General features: G+C 48.2%; 1 protein-coding gene across 11 annotated transcripts in view; it reads left to right on the top strand.

Annotated features, from left to right (window-relative positions):
• Window positions 1–27,835, top strand: part of FHAD1 (forkhead associated phosphopeptide binding domain 1) — a 130,805-nt gene that overhangs the window by 53,816 nt on the left and 49,154 nt on the right. For 10 of the 11 annotated variants that reach the window (XM_070511002.1, XM_070511000.1, XM_070510998.1 and 7 more), the window contains 8 exons: window positions 3,979–4,102; window positions 8,373–8,503; window positions 10,828–10,917; window positions 11,996–12,100; window positions 15,885–15,992; window positions 18,513–18,596; window positions 19,351–19,503; window positions 20,681–20,876. In XM_070511002.1, the coding sequence (XP_070367103.1) occupies window positions 3,979–4,102; window positions 8,373–8,503; window positions 10,828–10,917; window positions 11,996–12,100; window positions 15,885–15,992; window positions 18,513–18,596; window positions 19,351–19,503; window positions 20,681–20,876 (991 nt within the window). The remainder of the gene's footprint in view (window positions 1–3,978; window positions 4,103–8,372; window positions 8,504–10,827; window positions 10,918–11,995; window positions 12,101–15,884; window positions 15,993–18,512; window positions 18,597–19,350; window positions 19,504–20,680; window positions 20,877–27,835) is intronic. The other variant, XM_070510999.1, reaches the window with a different exon arrangement.

Below are 27,835 nucleotides of genomic sequence, written 5' to 3'. Positions count from 1 at the left end.
TCAGGTCTGCCTCCCTGCACACCGCGAGCTCTCACCCCACTTCACATTTCCACCCAACTCTGCCACTTTGGTGACCTCCTGCACCCAGCCCCAGCCAGAAGGAGCTGTGGACAGCCCACTAGAGAGGGGAGAAGGAACCCCCAGTGTTCTGAACACTGAGGCCTTCACTGAACGCTGAAGGCAGCCGCGGGCCTGCTTATGAGGAATTTCATCCAACAAAGATTCTCCACCCATAATTTCTCGATTACCAGTCATGTTCCTTTCTTTTGAAACTAGATCCAGTTTTTTTAAAGAATGAATTTAAAATTGCCCATTGATCTTATACCTAAATTATATCTCAATAAAGTTGATAAAAAAAGAAATTGGCCACTGATGAATTTTGGCCTCAGTGCATAATGCTGCTTAAAACTGTAGTCGTGCTCGAGGCCTCGGTGCGCTGGTTCCCCATTCCCTGCCTCTCCTTCTGTAACCAATTCAAGGTGCACAGTCTCAGCCCTAGAAATGGTGGCCTAGAATAGGACATAGATTGTGCTTGATGAACCTAGAAGATTCTACAAGGAGACTGTGAGCTCCGTGAGGGCAAAGACTGAGCCAAGTTACCTTCCAGAACTCTGATAGGACCGTGTCTGTTTGTTCATTCATTCATCCATCCATCCATCCATCCATTCATTCATCCATCCATCCATCCATTCATCCATCCATCCATCCATTCATCCATCCATCCATTCATCCATTCATCCATCCATCCATTCATTCATCCATCCATCCATCCATTCATCCATCCATCCATCCATTCATCCATCCGTCCATCCATTCATCCATCCGTCCATTCATTCATCCATCTGTCCATTCATTCATCCATCCATCCATCCATCCATCCATCCATCCATTCCTCCATCCATTTATCCATCCATCCATTCATCCACCCATCCGTTTGTTCGTTCATTCAGATAAATACCTGTGGGGTGCCTGCCTTGTGCCACCCCCTCTTCCAAGCTCTGGGAATTCAGCAGACAACAAGGCAGACATGATCCTTCCCCTGGTTACGTTCCAATGAGGGAAACAGAATAAACAAGTAAACAAATATATGCTCTTATATTTAAACGAACAGATGACTGTGCCTCAGACCTGTTTTTGAAAAAACCATGAAAGTAGCAGGTCCTACAGGAAACACTACTGCAAAAAGCCACCTTAACGTGCAGCTGACTCATTGACGAACATCTTTTTCTTGTTCTGAACCCGATTTTGCCATTGGATGGAGAAATATCCCTTCTAGTTATTCTCCCATTTCAGAGCTTTCCTGAGCAAAAGTGACCTGTCTTATCCGGGTACGTGGACGAGGATGAATAATTCCCACATGTCTTTTTTTTTTAGTTGAAATGTATTTGACATATAATATTATATGATTCCCATATATCTCTGAGTGTCAGCAGGTCACAGTTTGAGTGTTGTTTAAAGTGGCTAGTGATACCTGAAAACATGTTTTGGTTTTTTTAAGGAAGATTAGCTCTGAGCTAACATCTGCCAATCCTCCTCTTTTTTTGCTGAGGAAGACTGGCCCTGAGCTCACATCTGTGCCCATCGTCCTCTACTTTATACATGGGATGCCTACCACAGCATGGCATGCCAAGCGGTGCCATGTCCACACCCGGGATCCGAACTGGTGAATACCGGGCGGGCCGCCGAAGCCGAACATGCGCACTTAACTGCTGCACCACCGGGCCGGCCCCTGGAAACATGTTTTTTTTTTTTTACAAAGAAATTATCTAGAAATAATTCCACTGATTCGTCATCCTGTTGCCTCCTCCCACTTTTGATCTTCACTCATAACTGAAAGAGAATATTTTCTAACAAGGCATAGCTGAACCAAAGGCTGCAGTTGGTTTGAAACCCAATCGAGTTTCATCTGCTCACATTTTAGTTTCTTAAATATTCTATCGCCTGCAGAACATTCAGCCAGAAGTGTAAGCCATGTGGCAGGTTGATTACTTTGTATGATCTCCCGGTCCCCCTGAAAGTGTGTGCATCATGATTTGCTCTCAAGGGTCTTTGATCCGATACAGTATCTCTAGGAAATGCTTCGCTCCGTGCACGCTTGTGCATCTGTCGGAACGAGCGGCTTGTGCATCTGTCGGAACGAGCGGCCGCATTATTATCTGGAAGCCATCGTTCCTCTGTGCGGTTAACTCTCTTATGATTCAGTGCCCATTTTATGACGCAGTACAACAGACAGTAAACTTCCTGGGCTTTGTACCAATTGTAGACAATATGGATATTTGTTTTGGTAGTGAAAGAAATGAAGAGGTTTGACGACTATTTGGAGTTTCCCCACAATCCGAAATAGTACAACTCTAATGCTTGGATTGAAATATTTTATATCCGTCAGAAGCACTGGAGTCTGAGGGGCAGGAGCGTATATTTTCCCATCCCTTCTGGAAGTTTGTCTCTTTGTGTTGTGCCTCTGGTATCATGCAAATAAAAGTATTAAGCTGAGAAGAGCTAGAAACATTTTTTAAAAATTATTCCAAGTAGCTTTTATGGGAAAATTGCAGTTCCCTCACAGAGAAGAGTGAAAGAATTTTTTTCACTCAAGGTTTCCAAAGCACAAACATGCAGAAAGGATAGCCTTGAGGAAGGTGGGGGACAGAGTGACCCGTGTCCCCCCACCTTCTGGCATATACACCCTCCCCAAGGTCTCAGATGCCCCAGGGAAGAAGAAAGTGTAACCACCCCAAATGTCATAGAGTCTGAACCATGATGGTGCATGAAATGAGTCAGAAAACTTGTGAAACCTTGATGCTTCTGTCATTCTACCAGAGTAATAATGCCAGATTTGTGGGGGACAGACGCCAAGCGCAAAGACCATGAGCGCCATCTGGCGGCGAGGCCCCCTGCGCCCTCACTCACATGACCAGAGCACGCCCCCCCCAAGTCGTTTTTATGCCATGCCTACAACGTGCTGTGGCGGTTAACAGGGATTCCTGGATGTCCTCTTAATAACAGCTGCACCGGTGTTTACTGAGCCCAGACAAGGCTTACAAATGTACACAAAAATATTGCCAATCGGCCGTCCCAGAGACAAGCTGAAGCTAGAACGGCTGTGGGCAGACAGGTGCAGGACAGTCACAGCGAGCCTTGTACACCGTGTGCCGGGCACGATCCGAGCGCCTGTGCATACCCTAACGTATTCAAACGCTTTCACAATCCTGCTGACTGGACCACCGTCACCTCGTTTAAAGAATGAAAAAAATGAAACAGCACGTGGTGTCCTCCCCATGTTCACACAGCCGGGAAGCGCCTCAGTCCGGCTCCCGGCTCCATGCCACGCCTCCCAGCCTCCAGCTTCTAATGCTGGTTCCTGGAGCCATCTGGTGAGGCGGAAAGAACTGGAACCAGACACCTAAAGACCCCTAACTGGCCACGTGTCCCTGAGCAAGTGACCTCGCCTTTCTGAGCCTCAGTTTGCTCGCTTACAGAATGGGAACATTGATCGGACCATCAGCCTTCACTGTGCTGTGAGGAGCTGTTGAAGAAGCAGCCACTGAACTGGCTCTGTGAGCTCTCGAGTGTTCCATGAGATGTAAGCTGTTGCTTAGAGGGAGTTAATTTTATAACTTTGAACTTTGCTCTGCGTCCAGCCAGTGCTGGATGATGTGGAACCAAGAGCTGGTCTATTTATGGCTGAAAGTCCAAAAGTCCTAGGAAGGCACATTAAGGCACCAGACAGCCCCGGGGCAGCTGCGCCTGAGGCCCTGTGCGGACACAAAGATAAGGTTGGAGCTTTGATTCCCTGTGAAATGATAGTCACTGAGTGGCAGGCTCTCTCCTGGCCCTTCCACTAGTCAAATCGAGAAAGCTTGTCCCCAACACCCCAACCCAAGGTCATCTGACTCTGTTGGTCCAACCTTCGAGAAGTACCAGTGTGTCTTGCAGACCTGGGCCGGCCCCCCTCTGACTGTGTGTTGCCTCCACCCCCAGATCAGTGCTCTGCAGAAAGGCTACAGCCAGGTGCTGTGCCAGAGCCTGTCCGAGAGGAACTCAGAAATCACGACCCTGAAGAGCGAGGGTGAGAACTTAAGGAGAGACAACGCCATCTCGTCAGGTGAGCTCCTTCTGGACTTGGGCCTGAGAGCCGCCGCCCTCCCCCTCCTTCCAGCACCACAGCAGCCATCACCAATCAATCACTGCCCCCTTGCTCCCTGAGCTGGCTGCAGCCTCGGGGATCTTCTCAGCAGCCTGTGGGCAGCCAGTGTCAGTGAATGAGAGTTTGCCCTCAAGAGTTTATTGCCATCCACTTCCCAGGGCAGGGCCTGATCGCTTCTTGAGTGACTTCTCTCTTAGCTAGAAGGGCTGCTGAGCACCAGCCTCACCAGGGAGAGCACAGGACACTGTGTGGCTTGGGCGGTTCCAGAAGCCAGCTTGCATGAGTGCCAACTGGAATGTGGACAAAATGGGGGCACCATCTGTCATCTGACCTCTGTCACCCTGGTGCACTTGGGCCCGAGTGAAAACATTTTCTAACTGACCAACAGAGGTCATTGCACACTGAAGGACCTGGGCAGCAAGGGGCAGCCAGCACATGGTCCAGGGCACTGCTGCCATTGGCCTGGATTCCCTCATTCATTCAGGCTGTTTTGGAGCACCTGCCGGTGCCAGGCCCTGTTCTGGGCGCTGGGGGGAGAGCCACGAGCAAAACAGATCCCTACACTCACAGGGCTGACATCTGCAAGCCGGTGACAGACAGTGACAAGTGGACAGTTGAATAAACAAGCCCATTTCAGAGAGCCCATTTCTGGGCAGTGAGGTGGCAGAATGCCGCAGGGGGTGGGGCGGAGGGAGAATAGCGTGGTGGGTGGGTGGAAGAGGTCTCTGACGAGGTGAAGGAAGAGCAAGCAAGGAGGCTGGAGGGAACGGTGTTCCAGGCAGAGAGGGTGCAGGTGCAAAGGCCCTGAGGCTGGAGCAAGCTGGCTGTGAGGAAGGAGCTGAAGGCCAGAGGGCTGGAGCGAACAGGGGCCTGTGGGGCTGGGCATGGTCAGAGGGGGACGCCAATGCTAGATCACAGGGAGAGGTCTGGGTTTTATTCTCAGGGTGGTGGGAAGCCCTTGGGGTTTTTTAAAGCAGGAAATGACGTGTTTAGAGACCTGGAGAGGATGGGGCACTAACAAGAAAGAGAGGATGGAGAGAAGCAGGCAATGGGGAGCAGGAGGCGAGTCTGGGTTGGGCACACTGCTCTTAAAGTACTCGCTACATTATAGGAAACCTGTCCACAGCTGTAAAAGCTGAGCGTCACGTGTAGCCACATGTGAATCACTGTCTCTATATAAGTCCACCTGCTGTGCCCTGGGCCAGCCTGACCACTGGCTTCTCCTCTGCCTCACTCTTTACACCCCCCCCCATTCCTTGCCAACCCAGGCCTCTGCTTATGCTTGTCTCTAACTGGGAGTGTCCTCAGCTATTTGCTGAGCATCTCCCATGGGCCAGGCACTGCTCTGGGTACCAGGAACATAAGGATGAACTCGCTGGGCCCTTGCCTTCCTCCTCTGTGTCTGCCCATCAAATCTCATCCAAGCTTCTACCCTGTCTCAATACCTCTTCCTCCACTCAGGGAGTCAGACAGACCTGGGCTGGAGTAACACTTGGGATGGGCTGGAAAGTGTGGTCCTCGACCAGCAGCATCCACATTCTGTGGGTCCTTGTGAGACATGCAGAATCTCAGGCCCCAGCCCAGACCTCCTGAGTCAGCATCTGCACTTTATCAAGATCCCAGTTGTTCTGTATGCAAATCAAGTTGGAGAAACACTGCTGGGTTATGCTGCAGTAACAAATAGCCCCCAGGCCTCAGTGGTTCACAGTAAGCAGGCTCATCTCCTGCCTCCACCTCGTGTCCATCATGCATCAGCAGAGGCTGTGCTCGTTGTCACCACTCAGGGACCAGGCTAACCGAGGCCATCACAACACCTGCTTCCAAGATGAGAAAGGCAGGGAAAACAAACAGGGCAGAGGGAGTAAAAGGGACTGGGTTTACTCTCCTGCCAGAAACAGTGAAAAATGAAAAAGAGAAAAAACACCTGAAACAATGGTTTTCATATATTGGGTCCCAAGCAGCACATGACAGTGATCCGGAAGAGAGGGAATCAAACAAGATGAGCCCTACAATGGCCCGTGCTTACTGCCTGGAGAGAGGCTGCAGGCCAGCACAGGGAGGGGACCAGGCAGAGCCCAGCGTGCCCCCCAATTAAGGGGATGGAGTTGGAGGGGCCAACACAAGAGAGTTTGCTGGGCAGAGTAAATGGGGGGAGAGGGCTGCACTGCACAGAGAGCGCCCCAGATCTAGTCTTCAGCTGAGTACTGATCAGCACGTGTATGTGGGCAGGGAAAGAACCCCGACAGGAGCAGAGGGAACAATCCAGAAGCTCACACAAGAGCCAAGAACAGTTCATGTTCCCACCATCCAGGATGGAGAAGCCTCGTAATCTGGTAGAGACTCAAAAAGGTCTTGCCTCAGCCACGCGGCCAAATTAATTCTCGAGTAAAGATTGTTCTGGTCCCACCAAACAAAGCTTGAAGGCAAGCCCCAGAGGGGTCAACCCATGTCCAAGTAACTGAGCTGTGTCCTGGGCCATACTCATGTTCAAAATGAAATTCTGGATCATATTGCTCTTTATTTCACATACCTTCTTGATTGATACGTACCAATAAAACTGGGCCCTCATGTTCCTCCAAGAAAAGAACCGTTTGAGATGACCCAGTACCCCTGCACTAGGCCCCTGCCTTCCCACTTTTCCTCAATATGATAAGACAATAGGTATTAGTTATCTATCACTGCATTAAAAGTTATCCCAAAGTTTAGTGGATAAAACACCAACCAATATTTATTATCTCACCCAGTTGCTGGAGTGGAATTTGGGAGCGACTTAATTCTGGCTCAGGGTCTTTCATGAGTTGCAGCCAAGATGTCAACTGGGGCAGCAGCTGTGTCGTCTAAAGCCTCAATGGGAGCCAAAGGACCCCCTTCCAGAAAGGCTCACTCATTTGGCTGTTGGCTGGAGGCCTCAGTTCCTCACCACGTGGGCCTCTCCTAGGGGTGTCTTGAGTGTCCTCACAACATGGTGGTTGGCTTCCCCCAACGAGCGATCCAAGAGGAAGCCGCAGTGTCTTTTATGACTCAGTGGGAGGTTACATTCCATCCTTTCCACAATATCCTGTTGGTTACATACATCAGCCCTAGTTAGGGTGGGAGGGGCTACACAGGGTGTGAATTCCAGGAGGCAGGGAGCACCGGGGCTGTTCTGGAAGCTGACTACCACAAAAAAGAATAGGTGCCATATAACAAACACCGTAAGTTAGCCACTCTCCTGTGCTCTTTACATGCATCATCTCATTTAACCCTGACAGCACCTCTATGGGTGGATAAAGTGGGAGGTAAGATAACTTGTCCACAACCTCCAAGCTAATAAGTGGTGGAGACGGGGTCCAAACTCAGACAAGTGTGAATCTAGCATCCAATCAGTAGTCTCCAATAGTCCCTCTGCCTCGAGCCCATCTCTTGGCCGCTGGAGGAGAGCTCCTGGTCCTTCCTGATGTGGATTAAGGCTGCCCCAGCTAGAGAAGCCGGAGGTGACCTGGCCTACATGCCAAACTATATGACCCAGTGGACTTTTTTTATGGTATGAATTAGGACCGCCCCAGGGAGAGAAGCCCAGGGCATCCTCACCTGCATGCCGATCTATATGGCCAGATTCGTATCTAAAGTTATATGACCGCACAATAACCAGACCCCATCTGCACTGAAATCATTTAATGACTTTTTACATCATCTTTTCTTTTCTCCAGTAAAAATAAGTCACGTACCCATGCCTTATAAAATTAGCCCTAACCCTCAACTCGGGGCAGCAGCAGGAGCTCTGCCTGCCCATGGGTCCTGTCCCCATGCTATTCCACACTATTCTCTAAATAAAAGAGCGCTACTGCCAGATCTTGAGAGTCTAAGAAATCTTTCTTTCGACTCCTTGGCTCACCGACCCCGCATCACTTCCCTGTGCCGGGCCTTTGCTCCCCAGGCCCAGGGCGTGGCCTCTGCTCCTAGGTCTGCTGGGCCTGTGCCCCAAGGGGCTCCAAAGGCTTCTCCTCTCTCGGCAATGCTCCTTGACACCTGCTCATCCTCACTGGAGCCTTAAAGAAACGATGTTCAGCGGATTGTGGCCACATCCCTATTCTAGCTCTGGGATCCTTGGGGTCAGCCTCCTCAGTGCCCAGCGAGGACCCGAGTGGCCTGGGCTTAGAGGGGGCTCGTCCACAAGCTGGCTGGCAGCGGTGGATGTGACAGTAATCCAACTCCTTCTTTGACCTCTGTGAGTCTTCTTTTCCTACAGGGATGGTGTCATCTTTGCAAAAGGACGTGTTAGCAAAGGATGAGCAAGTTCAACAACTAAAACAGGAGGTGAATCAACTAAAGAGTGAGAACAAAGAAAAGAATTACCAGCTTGAAGCCCTCAGCTCCAGAGTGAGTGTTGGGTCATCATCAGAGCGTAGCTGTCGGTAGAACGTGCTGATCTCATCGACCTGGGCCCTAGCTTTAATGTCACTCCCTCCTCACACCATGGGGAGATGAGGCCAGTGCCCAAGGGCATAAGGGGACCGCTGCTGGGTGGGCCGAAACACGAAACGCCCCCCTGGGAAGACCAAAAGCAGGAGACCAGGTTCTTTGCAGCTTTTCAAAGAACAACACGTACGTGACTCAAAATAAGCAAATGTATATTCAAATCCAGCCAACATTCTTGAGCTCCTGCTATAAATTAGTGTGTTTAATCTCAGCAACAAACACATCTGTTAGCATGGATTGTCATTGCAAGGCTTAGTATTAAAACAGGCTAGGATCTGTCTGGGGGCAAAGATGACTACACTGGGCTTCATCACAGTCCCAGCCACCACTGGTTTTCATAGCTGCCTTCAAAGTGGAATATTTGAAGGTCCAGATGCAGACCTGCAGACTTCCATTTCTTCCCTTGGCTCTTAGTGTATAAGAATTCCTCTGTGGAAAATGCAGCTGGTAGGCAAGTTCAGAGCATTTTAAATGTAACTTTGACTATTTGCAAATTTTGCCTTCAATCCTGACTTTAGAATCCTGATCCTACAGGATAAGAGTTCTCAGTATTTGTGTGATTTGTCTGTTTTGATGAGTTGGGGTAAAACCTAATGACTTTCATCTCAGGCGGCGACTCAGAGATTCGTGTGGCTGCCTGATGGGTCAGCTCTGTCCGCAGCGGGGTGGGGGCTGCAGTGGACTCTGAGGTTCCAAAGGACAGGCAGCGGGGGAATAGCTGGGGCTTAGTGCCATGCCCAGTTTGGGCCTGAAAAGGCAGAGCATGAGCTTTGGGGTCAGACAGACCAGGGTCCAATCCCAGAGCTTTCTTTTATTGTAACTTGTTTGGCCCCCGTTGTCCCATCTGTGAAATGGGGATAACAAACTCATTTTCTGAGAAGTAGGAGGCTGATTTCAGTTGTGGTCTTCTGCCTCTGCAGCGGGTCAGCCGCCTGGCCAAGCCCTCTGCATTCGCTTCTCCTGAGCCAACGGACTTCTTAGGCACGTGTGATCGCTGTTTTGTGTGGGGTGCGCATGTGTGTGTGTGCATGTGTGTGCATGCATGTGTGTGTGTGTTGGGAAGGAGGGTGGAGCTGATGCTAAGTGGAAGAACAGCGCCCATTTGGTTTTCTGCCTCCTGGAGTGCATGTGGATCATTTTCCTCCCATTTCCCCTTCCTCGCTGACCTTGGAATGGCGTACCTTCCTCTTCTCGAGCCCGTGCTGGCCCTTAGCACATGGGCTCCTCATCACCAAGGGCATTGCTCTCATGAACATTCGGGATGACTATCTATTTTTTAAATTACGTTTGTCATGTGTGTTAATTTTAGAAAAATAAGTAGATGATATTCAAAAGCAAAATTAAAAAGAGAAGAAAGGAAATGCTATCCCAAGAAATCAGTGTTAATATTTTTATGTATATTCTTCCAGTCTTATTTCTATATATTACCTAGAAATAAATAAATTATGTATACCTTACAGTGAATTTATACTATACACATTTTTTAAATTTTTAAATACTTACTGTTTTCCTATGTTAATAAATAAAAGCCCTTATCATGGGTCTTAAGAGCTGCATAATATTCTCCTACATGTGTACCACGTAATAAAGCAGTCCCCAGTCGTTGGACACTTGGGTTGTTTCTTTTTTTTCCCACTGTTGCTAACATTACTGTGAGGAACATCCTTGAAACTATAGATTTGCTGATTGCTCCAGTCGTTGTCCTTAGGGTACAAGACTAAAGCAGGAGTTTCCGGGTCGAAAGAAGTCACCTCTTTGTGCTCTTCATGCCAGTTGCCGCATTGCCCTCCAGAAAGGCTGTCCCGTTCGACCTCCACGGCCATGGCAGTTGTGTCTTTGAGATGTAACCCGCATAAGGGATAGGAGCCGTCCCAGTTCACCAGCGAGCCCCCATATATTCCCAGAGTCGCTCTCAGGAATCTGGGAATCGCCCCAGTTCCTCCACCCTAAGGACCCTCACTCACAGTGCTGGGCTTTTCCTGCATTGGTGTAGACTGCTGGCTTTTGAAGAAGAATTTAGACGACGTATTCCTCAGAACTCATGAGGGGGTGAAACTAGGATAACTCGTGCGGGATCTCATGCCTCCATCAGGCACCAGTGGTCTTGCCTCTTGGAATTTGGGGGTGAGAATAATTAAACAGCAGGAAACACTCGTAAGAGCAGATGTGAGGACTTGGAACCCCCAGACAACCCCACGTGGCCTTGTCGTCCTTTTTCTCCACAGTGCTCAGTGCTGAAAGAAGAGTTAAAAAAGGAAGATGCCCAGAAGGAGCACCGGGATGCCCAAGAGAAAGAGTTAAAACTCTGCAAAACTGTGAGTTGACCCACCTTATTCCTAGGTGTCCCCAGAAAATCTAGACTTCAGCCTTCAGGTTTGTGGTGGGGTCCTTGGCCTTTAGATGGCACGGGCTCTGTCCATTGGTTTGTTCATGTCATCTCATGATTCTTCGATTTTCTGCCTCTAGCCTCAAGGAGGAGATGAGTGAAAAGACCAAGGAAAACACTCTCCCAGGATTCTCTGGGCAATTGGCTGTCGCCCCCTCACTGGATTTCCCCTGGGGCTGGGCTGGGGTTGGAATGGGGACAGGGACAGAGGTGGCTACCACATGCTGCTGGGAATTCATTCTGGTCCCTGCCTCCGGAACTGTGATGCCCAAACTTTTAAGTTCCACTGTCACAGTTTTATCGTAGCCACAGGCACTACTTCCTTAAGTATTTTTGTTTAAATACATCAATTTTACACCAACTCATAAAAATAAAACAAAAAAGAAAGGCATCATTTGCCTTATATAGGAAGTGACTGTAAAAATAAATACAATGAAAATATGACCATTAAAATGGAAATATTCATCCCCTATGCCGACTGAATCCTCTCGCACATCTCCAGACGTGCATCTTCCCTTCCCTGAGAGGCACAGCACCTTAGACACGAGGAGGAGGTGTGCCCCCTCCATGTCAGGAGCATTTGTATTCTCTGCCTCAAATGGGAAAAAAGAAAGATTTCATTGTTCTGTTCTCCCAAACTGCGCCCATTGTGTCTTCCAAACAGCCCTTCTTTAGATTGATCTCAAAAATATACCCCAAGAGAAAAGATTCTAATGAGCTGATGGATATCTTCTATTGTTTAATCCAGGATCCATGCTGATTTTCAAAAGGAGTTAATCATTTTCCTTCACTCAGCACTTTCAGTATATCAGTTGGAAAAAAAAGTCTACTCTGCCCAAAAGATATAGAATTTTCCCCCAAGGGAAGGCATTAAGCTAATACTAGACTAGGTTTTAGCCTTAATGAACCCGAGGAAATGAGTTCTGGAGGTTCAGGCCTTTCAGTGCAGAAGGCAGCGCCTGCTTGCCGTCAGAAAGTTGACTTGCCGGTTGTTGAAACTCTTTCAGCAAATCCAAGAGATGGAGCAAGAAATGAAGAAGCTCAGGGAGGAGCTGAAGAAGAGCTTTACTGAGCAGAGCATGATCTCTAAGACACTTCGAGAAAAGAGCAAGGTAGGGCAAGGACAGCGTTGGGCCAGGTGTTCCACACACATCATCCCCATTAATCCTCACAATGACACTGCGTGGTCGAGACTGGTATTAGCCCCACTGTATAGTTGGGAAGACTGAGGCTCACAGACGTGAAGGAAGTTACCCTTGTTCACTCAGACATGGTATTTACCCCAGTTCGCTCAGACGCAGTAGTGACCCCAATTCGCTCAGACGTGGTGGTGACCCCAGTTTGCTCAGACACAGTAGTTGCGGCAGAACCTGAATCCAGGTCTGTCTGACTCCAAAGCTCCCCTGTGAAACCACGACCCTAGACTCCCTTCAAGTCTTAATTGTAAAATTATCCAGAAAAGAATTGACCCGTCAAATCAAGTTTGCCAATGATGTTGTTCGAACTTAAATGCTCTTATCGATTTTTTGTCTGTGTCCTATCAGTCACCGAGAGAGGTATGTTTTTAAAACATCTCATCATAATTGTGGATTTGTGTATTTCTTGTTTAGGATTGCCAATTTTTGCTTTATATATTTTTGAGGCTGTTACTAGGTGCATATAAATTTAGAATGTTAATGATACCTGTTGAAAAAGAACCCTGATCGTCATAAAATGTCCCTCTTCATCTCTAATAGTGTTTTTCCGTTAAAGTCTACTTTGTCATTAATATGACTCCATCAGCTACACTGGCTTTCTGTTGGTTAGAGTTTTCATAGCATATCTTTTTTTATACTTCTTCTGTCAATCTCTGTTTTAAGTTTGAGATGTGTCTCTTCTAAATAGCATATCATTTTTATAAAATCTAGTCTGACAATCTTCGTCTTTTAGTCCATTTATATTTAATGTAATTAGTGTATATTGAGGTTTAAATTTATCTTCTTGCTCAGCACCAGTTGTACCATCTGTGCTACATTCCTTTTTTTCTCCTTTCTTGCCTTCTTTTGAGTTGATGATATCATTCCATTTTTTTCTCTCTATCGGCTTGGAAATACTTCACTCTTTTACTCTTCTTTCAATAGTCATCCTGAAGACTATAATATGCATTCTTGACTTACCAAGATCCAATGTTAGTTGACAATGATGCCCTTCTTCTTGACAATGCAGTGACTTTAGGCCATTTTAACTTCACTTTCCCTCTCCAGATTTATGCGCCATTGTTGTCGTTTTCCAAACTACTCTCTATAAGACATTATTATTTTTTGTGTGCATTCATATCCACATGCTACTCTTTCTGTTGCATGTCTTCTCTGCATCTCTGATCATCCATCTGGGATCATTTTTTCTTCTGTCTGAAGAACACCCTTTAGTGTTTTCCTTCAATGCGGCTCTGCGATGACAAATTCTCTCAGATGTGTGTGTGTCTGTCTGAAAATGTATATTTAACTTTCTTTTTTTGAAATTGAAATAAATAAACTTTTCATTCTTAAAATACATTTTGACTGAGTATTGAATTCTACATTGACAATTATAGTGTTAGGTACATTGTTCTATTGTCTTTTGGCTCCCGTTGTTTCTATTTAGAAGTCATTTATAAGCCTAATTATGGTAGCTTTGTGTGATCTCTCTTTTTTTCTGGCTGAGTCTAAGATTTTCTTTTCCATTATCTTCCAGCAGTTTTATTATGGTTTATCTGAATATGGAGTCCTTTTTTTTTTTTTTTTTTGGTGAGGAAGATTGTCGCTGAGCTAACATCAGTGCCAATCTTCCTCTATTTTTTGTATGCAGGATGCCATCACAGCATGGGTTGATGAGCATTGTGTAGGTCCATGCCCGGGATTCAAACCTGCCAACCCTGGGCCACTGAAGTGGAGCACATGAACTTAACCACTATGCCCCTGGGCCGGCCCCTGTGGATTCGTTTTTATTTGCCTTGTTTTGAGCTCCTGGGGCTTCTTGAATCTCTGGCTTGGTGTTTGGCCTTAGTTCCGGACTTGGGCTGTGCACCACATAGGCAGTGGGGAGCTACTGAAAGCTTTTGAACAGAGGACAGATATGGTTATTTTTGTGATGAATAATAATGGGGAAAATGATAGCTATCATTTCTCACATATGAAGCATTATGCCAAACATTCAATCTCTTTTTATCTTCACGACAGCTCTATGGCCTAGAAATTATCCTCTCTATTTTACAGATGAGAGAATAATCGAGGCTCCTAGTTACTAGTAAAGTAACTAGCCCAAACCACAGGGTTGGTGAGTGGCAAAGCCAAGGCTGGAAGCCAGAGTTGTCTGGCCCCAATTACTGTGGCATAGCCACTAGCTACATGTGACTGCGCTGAAATTAATCAAAATTAAATAAAATTTAAAGTTGAATTCCTTAGTCACACCAGCCACTTTTCACGTGCTCAATAGCCAGACGTGGCTACTGGCTGACGTATTAGACGGCACGGACACGGAGCGCTTCCGTCCTTGCAGAGAGTTCTGTCAGACAGAGCTGCTCCACAGCTTGGTGACTGTCACAGGCCCGTGAAGACTTCACTGGAAGGACGTAAACAAGAGGCAAGAAGGTCACTTATCACAGGGTCGAGGTTCTCTGTGCCTGGCCGGGGCCTTGCCCAGGGTAGGAGCAGAGAAGTGGAGTGGATGTGAGGGGATCGGGCGACAGGCTTGGGGGACCTGGGTGAAGAGATGGAGCAGGGCAGCAGCTGTGGTGACTCTGAGGCTTGAGGGGCCGTTCACTGAGATGGCGAATGTATAGAAGGGCAGAGTCCAGGGCAGGACTTTGCTTTTGCGCGTAAGAAAAAGTCTGCTGAAGTAGAAGTCGGAGCCTGCGTGGCCCTGGGAGGATGGTACAAGGAGGAAACTAAGGCCAGAGAGGTTAGATGGCTTTCCAAGGTAACGGAGATGGTTAGACACTCTTCCGCTGCACTCATGAGAAAGCTCCAAAGGGCTTTTCTGGGTCTTTTATGACATCTGTGTGACCTCTCTTCAGCCCCCTAATAAATAGCCTGTGAAGCTGTTTCAGCACAAAATATTTTCATTGATTTCAGAGAGTTTGCCTCCTTTCCTGCAGTGTCAGAGCCCCGGCCTCAGCAAGGGCTTTCGAGATGTTTATGTTTGAAGATGCATTGGGCAGCGGCAGGGTCCTGCAAGGGCCAGCAGGGGGTAGCATCGAGCTCTCCCAAGCTCGCCTCCGGCTAGGGGAACAAATGAGCGCTTCCCCGCTTTAAACGCCTTCCTTTGCAGGCTGCTCTTAGCAAGCCTCTCAGAGTGGTTTCCACTGGTGAGTGTGCTAAAAGTGGTAATGACAAATAGTTATGACAATAAACCCAGTAGTAACATTTACCAAGTACTCAATATGGCATAAGAACGATGCCGCGTGGCAGACATCCCTGGCCACTGTTATAGGCTCCGGCAATGCCCGACGCACTCAGAGAGCCCTCAAGAAGTACTGGCACTGTTCCACACAGTTTGAGTCCCCACAATACCTCTATGAGCCAGTACTAGTATCATCACCCCCATTTGACAGACGAGGACACCGAGTCACAGAGCAGTGAAATGTGAGCAGGGTCACAGAGCAGGGTTGTGCAGCTTGTTAGGGACTAAACTGGGATGGGCGTCTGTGGTGGGACAATCGTGGTGGAGCCCAGGATGCAGAGCTGGGCCCTTCCCCTATGGGATGGCTCCTTGTGAGCCTGCCTCCACCCCATGGATGCCTGTGACCCCTGCCACATGCGCCACAGCTGTCCCTGCCCCTCTGGGACTTCCCACGGCCATTAGACCACCTAGAGGAATTTCCCCAGAGTGCATTATGATCACATTAGCAGCAAGCGCATGCTTTCATCATCCTTTCAGGTTGAAGAGAAGCTTCAGGAGGATTCCAGAAGGAAATTGCTTCAGCTGCAAGAAATGGGGAACAGAGAGAACCTCATTAAAGTCAATTTGGAAAGGGCAGTAGGTCAGGTAGGCGTGCTCCAGAGCCCCCGTCATTGGTCCATGTTCCCCATGGATTTTCTGCCCCCAGGTGGCCGGTGGGGACGAGTGAGGAGGAAGACAGCCGTGGTTTCATTCTCCCGTTTCTCTCATGGCCAGAAGCTTTCAGTGGCTTCTGCATCCCAGTGGACATCACTGAAGAGGCTTCTCCTGCTGGGAATATGCCCACTCTAGTAGTTAGCTGTTGCCGAGACCCTGACCAGGCAGCCCCTCCTGGCTCAGTGTCCATGCTGGCCATGCCATTCCCTCTTGCGAAGGGTTTGAGCCTCTTGACCCCAATGGTGTTTCTCATACTTTCTCACTAACATTTTCAGTCCTGACATTTACCACGATCTTCCTTCCTCTGATCTTTCTTCCTCTGGGCCCCCAGCAGATGTCGTCGTCAGTGTCTGTAAGGAAATGCCACTTTTCTTAATCAAGTGAAACCCCAGACGGTCAAAGCTCATGCTACATGGAGTGGCTGGGCAGGGTGGTGTGCAGGCTCTGACCTGGCTGTTCTGGGGTGCCATTTCTCTAACGCTGTGGCCCGAGATGGCCCGGCAGCCCTTCCTCTCACACGCGCCACAGACTGAGGGCCAAAACATGCAAACGAGACTTTAGCAAAGGCCAAGGGAGAGCAAATAAGAAACCAAGATAGGCGCCCACCAAGGGCAGCCTGCCCTGGGCTCCTTCTCAAGGGGCCCTCTCCTGGCAACCATGGCCCCCGGGGACCCAAGAGTATTTTGTGTGTCTGTGCTTTTTTTTTTTTCTGGGAGGGAGGGTCCACCATTCATTCATTGGATTCTTAGAAAGGTCTGTGAACCACCAAAAAAGGTTAAGAATCACAATCCTTAAAGGAGCCCCCCAGCCCTTCCAGTTGGTAGCATGCTGAACCAGCAGTGTGACCAGGCTTTGTCAGAGGCACAAACAAGTTAAATAATGATGCTGACTGTGACAGATGTTAAAGCCCCTTCACCAGATGTCCACCCTGACCCCAGTGTCTTCTCTCCTCAGGATGCCAACCCCCTAGCAAGAGCAGAGAGCTTGCTGTCTGGACCTCCCTTTGTGCCCCTGGCTACGCCCCCACCCCCCCACCTTTCCTACACCCCCCGAACACACACCTGACTTGGGGACATGATCTGTGCTACTTGCCCAGGTGCCAAGGTCCTGGTTATAGCTCTGGGCAGAGGTCGTCCAGGAGGACCCTCAGAGACACAGACTCCACCAGGTCTAGACTCAAGAGAAAGAGGACAAGCCCTCTCTCTGCCACCCAGGCCTTGCTGCCCCACCCACTTATCTCCGTGGCTCTGCTCCCTGTCTGAGGTTCTGCCCTTCCCCAGGCAAGTGACTCCAGGGCTGAGCCCATCGTCCAGGAGGACCTGTCCCTCCACCTCTGAGCAGCCCCACAGAGGGGTAATGGGGACCGTCACTCACAGGGCCCTGCCTACATAGCCTCCTCCTTGGGTGAGCTGGGACCCTCCCCTTGGCCATGAAACCAGAGGACAGCCCGGAGTGCCTTGAGGCACCCTGGTGGGCTTCTGGCAGGCTGACTGCAGCAGTGCCCTTAGGAGAGTCCTCATTCCACGGCTTGGTTTCCCAGAACTGCGAGGTGTGCTGTAAACTCCCGTGTCTTCTTACCCATTGACTTTTAAGTTGATTCAGTGGCCCTTATGGTCCCTTCAGGGCTGTTTTAGAGTCTTCAGTGACCACATTTTGCAAGTGAACCAAAAACCGAGGGTAAGGGCCACCATGTTGGTAAATTCGCCAAGAAAATTGGGTTTCTTTGCCTCTCACTTCTCACGGAACCCAGACACCTTGAACGTGTAATTCTATAAGTCCTGATTTAATTTAACTGTGCAGTTCCATCAACCATAATCTGAAAACACCAAGCAGGCACTCAATAAAGGCTGCTTGCACTCAAGCGGAGGACCCTGCCTTTGACTGACGTTTCTGTAGACAAGCGTTCAGTGAATACCTATTGAGGGTCCACTCTGGGCCAGGCTCTGGGGATACGAAGATGAATACAATAGACACAGTCTTCGGGACAGGTTTGGTCTAAGTCACAAAATGGCAGAAGGGAGTGAATTCTCCTCTCCCCAGGCACCCTTGCCGATTATACGATTTACTTGGGCTGACAGCCTCAATATTTATTTCACAGTCTGGTGCCAACCTAGCAATTATGGAAGAGTGCTCCGGGCCCCAGACTTCCCACTGGATAATTGGCAGCAAGTGACTCTTCTGAGGGCTCGAGACGTGTGTGCGCTGACCACGTGCATCAGTTGGGTTAGGCAGGCATGCCTAAAAAGTAATTAAAACCTGCTGTTCTCTTCTCGTCTGTGGGCACTGACCCTCCCAGTGAGAGGTGAAGATTTTAGTAACCTGTAATGACCACGAAAGGTGTGCAGACCCTTCTAACTGGTTTCTCCTGGCCCCCGGCGATGGGAATACCACACCCGGGCTTGTGGCTCCAGCTACCCCCGCTGACTTAGTTGCTGTCCCTTTTTGCTGCAGCTGGAGCATTTCAGAAGTCAAGTCATCAAGGCCACCTATGGACGAGCGAAGCCGTTCCAGGACAAACCCCTCACCGATCAACAGGTTCGTCTGGTTTTTCACTTTCTTCTTTGGGGACCCGGGACTCCAGACACTGGGAGCATATGTTTCTGTTTTTGGTTGGTGGCACATATTTTTCACACTGTTGCTGCACCATAAAGATTTGTTTTGATTTTATGGGATTTCCTGCCTTTTAAAGTAAAAGCCAGTTAAATTCCCTTGAAATGTTTCTGTGCAAATCAAATTAAACCACTCAGGCCTATTTCTGGTCGCCAGACACGCACGTTAACCTGCGTTTGCCCTGTGAGAAAAGGGGGCTGCCCCACCATAGATGGTTTGTTATGGCTTGTTCCTTCTGAAGAGGCAAGATGACAGTGAGGATGGACTTCTGGCTGTCATGATGGCCTTGTCACCCTCCAATTATTCTTTCCACGCCTCTGTGTCAACGTGTGGGTAAGAAGACACACCGTGGGCTGCTTTTGTCAGTTATAGGAGAAACTGACCTTCTGTTTATGAGTCCACAGCGTCAGGCTCAGTGTTATGAATCACTCATAGAATGCAGAAGAATCTGGAACAAACTCATGGCAATAATACGGGCCCGTGGTTCTTAAAAGTCATCTCCGATCCTCGGCAACATGTCCCGGTGACAGAGCCCAGGTCCTGCTCCCGTGTCATCACCAAAACGTGTCAGGACCTCCCTCTCCATCCGCTGAGATGGGAGCGTCAGTTGATGCTGCCCGGGTCCCCTCCTCCTGGAGCCAGGCTGTATTTTAAATCTTTTTTTTCTTTTTCTCACCAGGTAATAGAGAAGATTACCCAGGTCACTGAGGACAACATCAACTTTCAGCAGAAAAGGTGGAGCCTGCAGAAGGAGACTCAGCTCAGCAACTGCAAGCAAGAGGAGATCACCGAGAACCTGGGGAAGCTGAGGAAGTCCTTAGACGGCTGCCAGGTGGCCCTTCTCTGCTTTTCACCAGTGTCCCCTTTGTCTAATTGTTGTGCTCCTCGTTTGGGCAACTGTCCAGCCTTTGTGGAGAAGGTTGGGCAGGAATGCTCTGCTCTTCTGTCCCCCTTTTCTCTTGTTGGAGAGACTTGTTTGAGAACAGAAAGCAAAGGACCTCAAAGAATGCCTCTCAGGTGAGGGGCCAGCTGGTGGCGCAGTGGTTAGGTTCGTGCACTCCACGTCGGGGCCCGAGTTTGCCAGTTCAGATCCTGGGAGTGGACCGATGCACCATTTATCAAGCCAGGCTGTGGCAGGTGTCCCGCATATAAAATGGAGGAAGGTGGGCATAGATGTTAGCTCAGGGCCAAGCTTCTTCAGCAAAAAGAGGAGGATTGGCAGCAGATGTTAGCTCAGGGCTAATTTTCCTCAAAAAAAAAGAAAGCCTGCTAGGTGAACTTGGTGTGGCCAAGGAAAGGATGCCCAAGACACTCCAAGTACTGACTCTGGGAGACCCCAGACCCCAGCACAGAGAAAAAAAAAAAAAAGCTTCGTGTTATTTCCAGAGAAACTAAAGAAACGTTCCTGCTCTTTATTTGCATTTCTTTTTTGGCCCAGCAATGGAAAGGCTGTTCTTATCCATGTTGCCTTTGACTCCAGAGGAGACAGGACGGGGGGCTGTCTGAACCCCCACGGCCCCCACACCGGCAGACAGCTTATCAGAGCAGACAGCTGCTTCTGCTTTCTCTGGAAATAAGCAGCTACTATTTGGGGAGTTTGTGTAAATGCTGGCTTGTCAGCACTCCTTCAAATCAGGAAACCGCACTTTCTGATCAGCCCGCGTGTTGATCTCAGCAGGAATTTTGATGACTAGAAGGAGCCAAATTTGGTTCTCATTTCACCCAAATTGTCAAGGACAATTGCACTGGGTCTTGCATGTATACCTATACAACTGGAATTGCATATATACCTAAAAGTGGGGTCTCTTTGACCATCGACAGTCCAAATTAGAGTACAAAAAAAGTAAAAGCTGAAAAGAAAGGCAAATAAAATTGTGCCACCCTAGTGTGGCAAACGTGTGGCACTGCCCGCTTCGTGGCACAGTCGAGAACATTGTTCTTGGCAGGCCACATCAGCTGCTGTTTCTGGCGACAGGGTCTGGGGTCCTCACGGTCTCCCCTCTTTCCAGGCTTGCATGAAAATGTCCTGCAGCAGCAAGGACCTGAAGAAGGAGGTCACCCTTCTTGAGCACCTTCAGGTGAGCCCGCCTGTTTCAGGGCTCCAGAAGGTGGCGCTGGACATCCTGCGCCTGTCGCTGTCCTGGCTGGAGGAAACGGAGAGTCTCCTCGGGGACGTGGGGATCCAGTTTTCCAGCTCCGACAAAGGTTACTGGAACTTTTTTCTCACGTAGTTGCATGACTCTAAAATGTCGCGTTGAATCTTATCACGATGGGACATCTGTTGAGGAGGCTTCTTACGTATGTGGCCAACTCTCCCCTTCTCCAGACTGACTTTGCTTCTCCACTTGAGAAGTGATTTTCCTTGAAAAAAACACACGAGCGAGACATGATTACTGAAGAAAAATGAGAACGTGACAGAGGCAAAAGGAAAATTAAATCAAGATTATGCTAAATCCTGTCTCTCAGAATTAACGAATGTGATGTATTTTTTAATAGACTGTTTTAGGTTCACAGCAAAATTAAGGGGAAAAACAGATATTTCCCATGTACCCCTTGCCCCGACTCATGCACACCCTCCTCGTTATCAACATCGACACCAGGTAGTACATTTGTTACAATCAATGAACCCACTTGACACGTCATAATCACCCGAAGTCCATAGTGTACATTAGGGTTCACTCTTGGTGTTGTGCATCCCATGGGTTTGGGCAAATGTATAATGACGTGTGTCCACCATTAGCATATCACACACAGTCTTTTCCCTGCTGTAAAATGGCCTGTGCTCCTCCTACTCATCCCTCCCCCCACCCCCAGCCCCGGGGAACCACTGATCTTTATACTCTTTCCATAGTTTCGCCTTTTCCAGCATGTCGTATAGTTGGAATCAGACAACTTTTCAGATCAGCTTCTTTCGCTTCATAATATGCATTTAAGTTTCCTCCGTGTATTTTCCTGGCTCGATTGCTCACTTCTTTTTAGCACTGAGTAATATTCCATTGTCTGCACGTACCGCGGTTTGTTTATCCCCTCACTAGTGAAGGCCGGCCGTCCTGGTTGCTTCCAAGTTTGGCGATTATGAATCAAGCTGCCGTAAACGTCCGCGGGCAGGTTTGTGTGGACGTGAGTTTCCAGCTCCTTTGGTTAAAGACCAAGGAGCGCGACTGCTGGCTCATGTGATGAGAGTATGTTTGGTTTTTAGAGAAACCACCAAACTGTCTTCCAAAGTGGCTGCGCCATTTTGCGTTCCCGCCAACAATGCGAGCTCCTGGTGCTCTACGTCCTCGCCAGCGTTTGATGTTGTCACCCCTGTTAGATTCTGTGTATAGCTCCCAAGGCATTTTCCCATGGAAATAGCTGTGTGATTCTAGGCAAGTTATGTACCTTCTCTCTGCCTCAGTTTCCTTACCTGTAAAAGGAAATAATGAAGAGTACCCACCCCTTAGAGTTGTTGTGAGGGTTAAAATGATTGATATATGTGAAGCACTTAGAATAGTGCCTGACACAGAGTAAGCACTATCTATATGTTTATTGATTTTTTTTAATTTTACAAAAACATAGTGTCACATTATAACCAATTTTCTTTGGTTTTGTTCCTAATGGTACATCAGAATACCCTTCCGTGTCAATACCCACGGACCTACGCCATCATTGTCACTGCTGGCAAGGAACCCCGTTGTGTAGGATGTGCCATAGTTTATTTAGCCGATCCTCTCTCACAGGCATTGAAGTGAGTGGAAAATGCCCTGGAAGGTGGCCAGCACATTAGGGTCACCAGAAGGAGGCTGTCGCAAGAGATGACAGTGGCCCGCACTCGGGCAGGGGTGGGGATGGAGAAAGAGGAAAGATCCCCGGGGCACTTCAGAGGTAAATCAACAGGCCTCAGTGGTGGACCTGGATGAGGTTGGAAGGGAGGTGACAGAGAGAGAGGGGGCTGCAGCCCTCTAGGTTTCTGGCCTGTGTAAAAGGACAGATGTGGTTCCTTCACTGAAATCCAGAGTAAGGAATGCTGCATGAGGACCAGGTTTGAGAGGGAAGATGAATGTGAGGTGCCTGTGAGACCTCCAAGATGAGGTGCCAAGTATGTAGCTGTTCCCCTGGATGGCTAGTCTGGAAAGAGATATTCGTGATGTAGCTCCAGAACCCAGAAGAACATGTGCCAGATAGTGGGTGCTTAATAAATGTCTGTGGAATGGATGATGGATGGATGGCTGTGTGCATGGATGGATGGATGGGTGTGTGGATGGATGGATGGATGGATGGGTGGATGGATGGATGGATGGATGGATGGGTGGATGGATGGATGGATGGATGGTTAAAGCCATGTGTATGAATGGTATCACTTAGGAAGAAAGTGTTGAGCGAGAAGGAAGAGAGCCCAGGGCCACACCTTAAGGAACTCCAACATTTTAAAGATTTTTGATACTCCTTGCCAAATCGCCTTCAGAGAGGCTGCATGAATTTGACATTCTTACAGCAATGAATGAGAATAGAGGAGTGTCTGATTCAACATTCCTGGCCAGGATGTCTCCAAAGTAATCCAGAAGGTGGTGTAAAGTTCTTAAAAACAAAAAAAAATAAGCAAAAGCAAAAACAAGATTAGCTTTTATCTAAGTGCCTGCCCCTCACATGTAGCACAGAGAAGGGGAAGCCGGTTTTCTCTGACACCCCAGTGGCTCCCCAATCCCAGCGTTACTGTTGTTATAGTCATGGCAGAGTCCTGAGTGTACATGAAATGAGGTGACATGTGACCACAGTTCCACTTCTTCCTCAAGACTGGAACTAAAACAGAGACGGACCACGATCTCTATCCTGGTAATAGTGGGGCCAAGCTATGTGTGCACTGTCCTCCCCACTCTCAAGACCATTTTTGTCATTGTAGCCTCTATCTGTAAATCTAGTCATGTGTTATCACCAAGAAATGTGGGTTATAAAGTTAAGCTGTCAGCCAGAAATTCCAGAAAGGCTGGGAAAGACTCGTTTCAGGCAGCATTTCTCAGACCCACCATCTTTTTCTCCTGACTTCATAGAGTCAGGAGACTTGAGCAACATTAAACAGGTCTCCACAGCATCCCTCCTATGCTAACATCCCTGCGGATCTATAGGGTGGGATAAAGGAGGCGGCATTCCCAAAACACGTCTCTCCTTTCTTGCTGCCACTACCCGCAACTAACATCTCTTGGAATAATGCTCTGTGGAACACCTGTTGGGGAAACACAGACTATATTCTGTGATTACAGCTATTTGGTTCTAAGAAGTCAGAGAAGAAGGATAGAAGGTAATAACAGAAAGGTTAGTGAGTAGGGCCCATCCTTCATCCATTTAGTAAGGGAGGAAGTTGATCGTAAAAGGCACTTTATGTGCCAGTACAAGCAATATTATGGCAAGGTCCAAAAAGGCCAAAAGAAAGGGATGAGCCATGGGGTTCTTTATGTTCTCTGTATTAGGTACTCTGTACCTCATTCCTAGTACAGAGCCATCTACACAAGGATGATGGTGATGATGATGGTGGTGATGGTGAGGATGATGAGGAGGAAGAGGATGGTGAGGATGATGATGGTAATGATGATTATGATGGTGGTGAGAAGGAGGATGGGGATGATGAGGACTGTGACAGTCATGGTGGTGAGACTGGGGATGATGATAAGGATGATCATGGTGGTAGTGATGATGATTAGATGGTGACGATGGTGATGATGATGATGATGGTCATCATTCCTTACTGAGCACTTAAATCTAGATGCTGTTCTAAGTATTTTCCATATGTTGCCTCACTTCGGCTTCACAACCACTCTATGAGGCAGATACCATTATTGTCATTTTAGAAATGAAGAAACTGGCTCAAAAACTGTTTTTATGAGTATTCCACCATGATAAGGTGATTCAAGTTCCTTCGCATTACTAAGGCCAGCAGGGGCCCCCAGTCGTTCATCATCACCCGCAAACACTCCTAAGAGCCTGTGTTCACAGCTCCTAAGAGAAGGAACCACGGTTTATTTCATTCTCCCGGGTGCTTACCACTGCTAGTTGCTTTACATGCACTGTGTGCTTTTATCCTCCCACAACCCAAGGAGCTGGGCGCTGTTATTGTCTTTATTTTGCAGGTAAGGAAACTGAGTCTCAATAACATTGAGAAACTTGCTCAAGGTCACACAGGTACATGGTAGGGTCGGCAGTCAAAATGAGGTCATTGTGATCATAACTCCTGTGTTTTCCTGTGACCCCACTACCCTCCGAAGATCCAGAGAGGTATCAGGTACATGCCCAATTCCTAGAAGATAGGTTCTGTCACTAATTTGGGCAGAGACGGAGCTGGGAGTTTTCAGTCCCTAAGGTGAACTGCGTCTGACGCGCACTGTGAGGCGCGGCCAAGGAAAGCCCCGTTTGCGTTGTAGCGGAATGATTCTGAGTTTGAGCTTTGGGGACCAGCTGCCAGGGTTTGGATCTCAACTGTGCACTTACTAGTTGTGTGAGCAAGTTACTTGACTTCTGTGTGTCTCTCTTTACTTGGTTATAAAATGGAAATAAGACCTCATAGGCTGGTTGTGATGATTAAACGATGTGATACGCACGCAAATCATAGAGCCTGGGTGGCAGTAAACCTCAATAAGTGGGAGCTGCCATCAGCAGCCTCAAATACTTGTTGATTTAATGTGACCTAAATGTGGGTGGCACCCAGATGGGCATGCATGGGCAGCACAGCGTGGTTTACTCACACCGGGACGATTTTCCCTGCACCCCCTGGCCCATCTCCATTGGGCAGCCAGTGAGATTTTCTTAGCCATGAGCGCTCAGCTGGGTTGCAGCCCAAAGGGCCCTTCCCAGGTCTCCTTCCTAGAGTCGTGACAATGGGCCATGTCCCAGCTGCCGAGTGGTAAAGCTGGAACTCAACCCAGGTCCCTCTGACCTCGAAGCCTCTGCATTTAACCACCATACTACCTGCCTTTTAGAATATTGTCCTAGGAGATAAAACGCAAGTAATAAGCTAGGTTTGTATATGTCTTTGTTCCCCTGGAATAAATCCCCCAGGAGAATCCAGTCAAGTAATGGAGAGCGAAACTCCTTGGAGTATTGTTGGGTGACGTCATGAGTGGCCCCGAAGCTTGGGGTTGCTACTAAAGATCTAAATGGAGAAGGATTTGCTACGTGGCCCAGCTGGGAAGATAGGAAATGTGTAAGGAGGGATCTTGAAAGTTAGTTCCCCACTCCTCCCGCCTGGGTCCTCAAACTTTTTTCGATAAGGGAAAGAAAAGACTTTTTTCTTTGCGTTTACGTTTTTCTTTGCAAGCTCAGTTGTTTGTGTCTATTTCTGCAAGACTTTGTTACAAATGAAAGGCCTCTCTGCCTACGTGGAAAGTCACTCTGTCAAATATCCAAGACATGCAGTATTTTTAAATGGAAAAGAGCAAGTCGTAATGCAATATGCATAGGGCACTCGCATTTTTGTTTTTTAAAAAATGGCAGTATCCCATCGAAACAAAAATCTAGAGAAAAAGACAGACTGTAGAGAGTATTATCCCGGCATGGTCGGGGCGTCTAGGACTTGTCCTCTCGCTTGGTCATTTAACTATCTATTGTGGGCCTACTGTGCGTTGGCCACTGAAGGTATAGTGGTGAACACTTTCCACGTTATGGATTTCTGTCATGTTTGGATTTGTGTAATAGGCACATATAACTTTTGTAACCAGAAATATGATCAATAATTGCTCCTTCTCCCGAAGAGGGAAATCCCATTATGATTACAGTTGGTCATCGAATCTAGAAACATGATCACACACTCGCTCTTCAGCTTTATCACCCTGACCCCCTCCTCTCCCAGTCCTCTCTGGATCCCTACCCAGGATTTGGCTCTCCTTCTACTGAGCCACAGGGTGCAGCTGAGCTCAATCCCAGAGCCATGCCAATCCAGCCACCACAAATCCATGTGCTCACCTGGTTTCTGTAGCCCAAGCCAGCATCAGCCAGGCCACCTCTGCCATCTCAGTATCAACTTAAAAAGCAAATTCGCCTGTTATTTTATGCTCAAAATGAATTTATTTGAGAACAGCCAAAAGAATTGCAATTCAGGATGTGCGTGCTTGGTGAACTTTAGGCAAATCTGGAAAACAAAGAGGGGAGCTGCCTTTACAGCGGAAAAGGGGGAGTATGGAGGGGATGTTCTAAAGGAAAGTCCAGTGGGGGAAAGCAACAGTTCAGGACGCAACAGCTCCTCGCTGGCTGAGCTGCCGCGTTTCTCATTGGCTGGGCTGTTGCCGATGTGAAGAGGAATCTTCCTTCAGGAGTAAAGTAGTTGTACTTCCTGTGGAGATGCAAGCCCGTGTGTCTTCCTGTTCGGACTAAGTGATGACGTGTTATAGGGCGTGAGAGCTCCCCCTACAGGCCTCCCCGACTCCAAGTTAGTTGAGGTTTCTTTTATTAATTTCCACATCAGTATCCCCAAAACGCACCTCTCCCAGTGCACTCTTCACATCACCCAACCGGACCCCTTACTCACTAGCCTCCAGCCTCTTTTAAAAGAGAATGACAGACCCAGCTCTGACTTCTGATCCTACCACTTACCAGCTCTGGGGGGGTAATCTTGCTGAGCTTCTGTTTTCTCACCTGTAGATGCAAACACATTTTCTTGCTGGGTTGTTTATAATGACTGGAAAATACATTGTGTACAACTCCTGGCACGGTGCCTGGCACACAGCAGGTGCTTAATACTTGATAGCTGTTATCATGACATTATTATTCTCCCTCTTCCACACTGGAAATTCTCAGAAAGTTGCGTTGTTGGAGATCCAGGCCCCAGGCATGAGCATGTTCAGCTCCCTTCTGTCTCTCTGTACCCATCTTTTCTCCCTTCCCTCCATCTTCCTCACTGTGTTCTCCTTCCAGAGGCAGCTCTTTCTTCCCTCTGTCTTCCCTTCTCTCTCCTGCCCAAGGGATCTTGTGCACGGGGTCCTGAATTACAACCTCCTTCTTTGGCATCTACAGCCTTTCTTTCCCTCTTACTCCTTCTCTTTGCCATCAAACATGCGCTTCAAGATGGTAACTCCTTACTGGAGCCCACCGCTTCCTTAACGCCTTTTCTGCTGCTCGTACTCCTGTCCCACCTATGATCTTGAAGAAGTGTGCCACATCCTCTGTCTTCACTGCCCGCTTCCTGCTTTGTCCTTGCCTCT

This window comes from Equus asinus, chromosome 5 (genome assembly GCF_041296235.1).
Source record: "Equus asinus isolate D_3611 breed Donkey chromosome 5, EquAss-T2T_v2, whole genome shotgun sequence".
NCBI lineage: Eukaryota > Metazoa > Chordata > Mammalia > Perissodactyla > Equidae > Equus > Equus asinus.
This window is presented reverse-complemented; position numbering and strand designations above follow the sequence as displayed.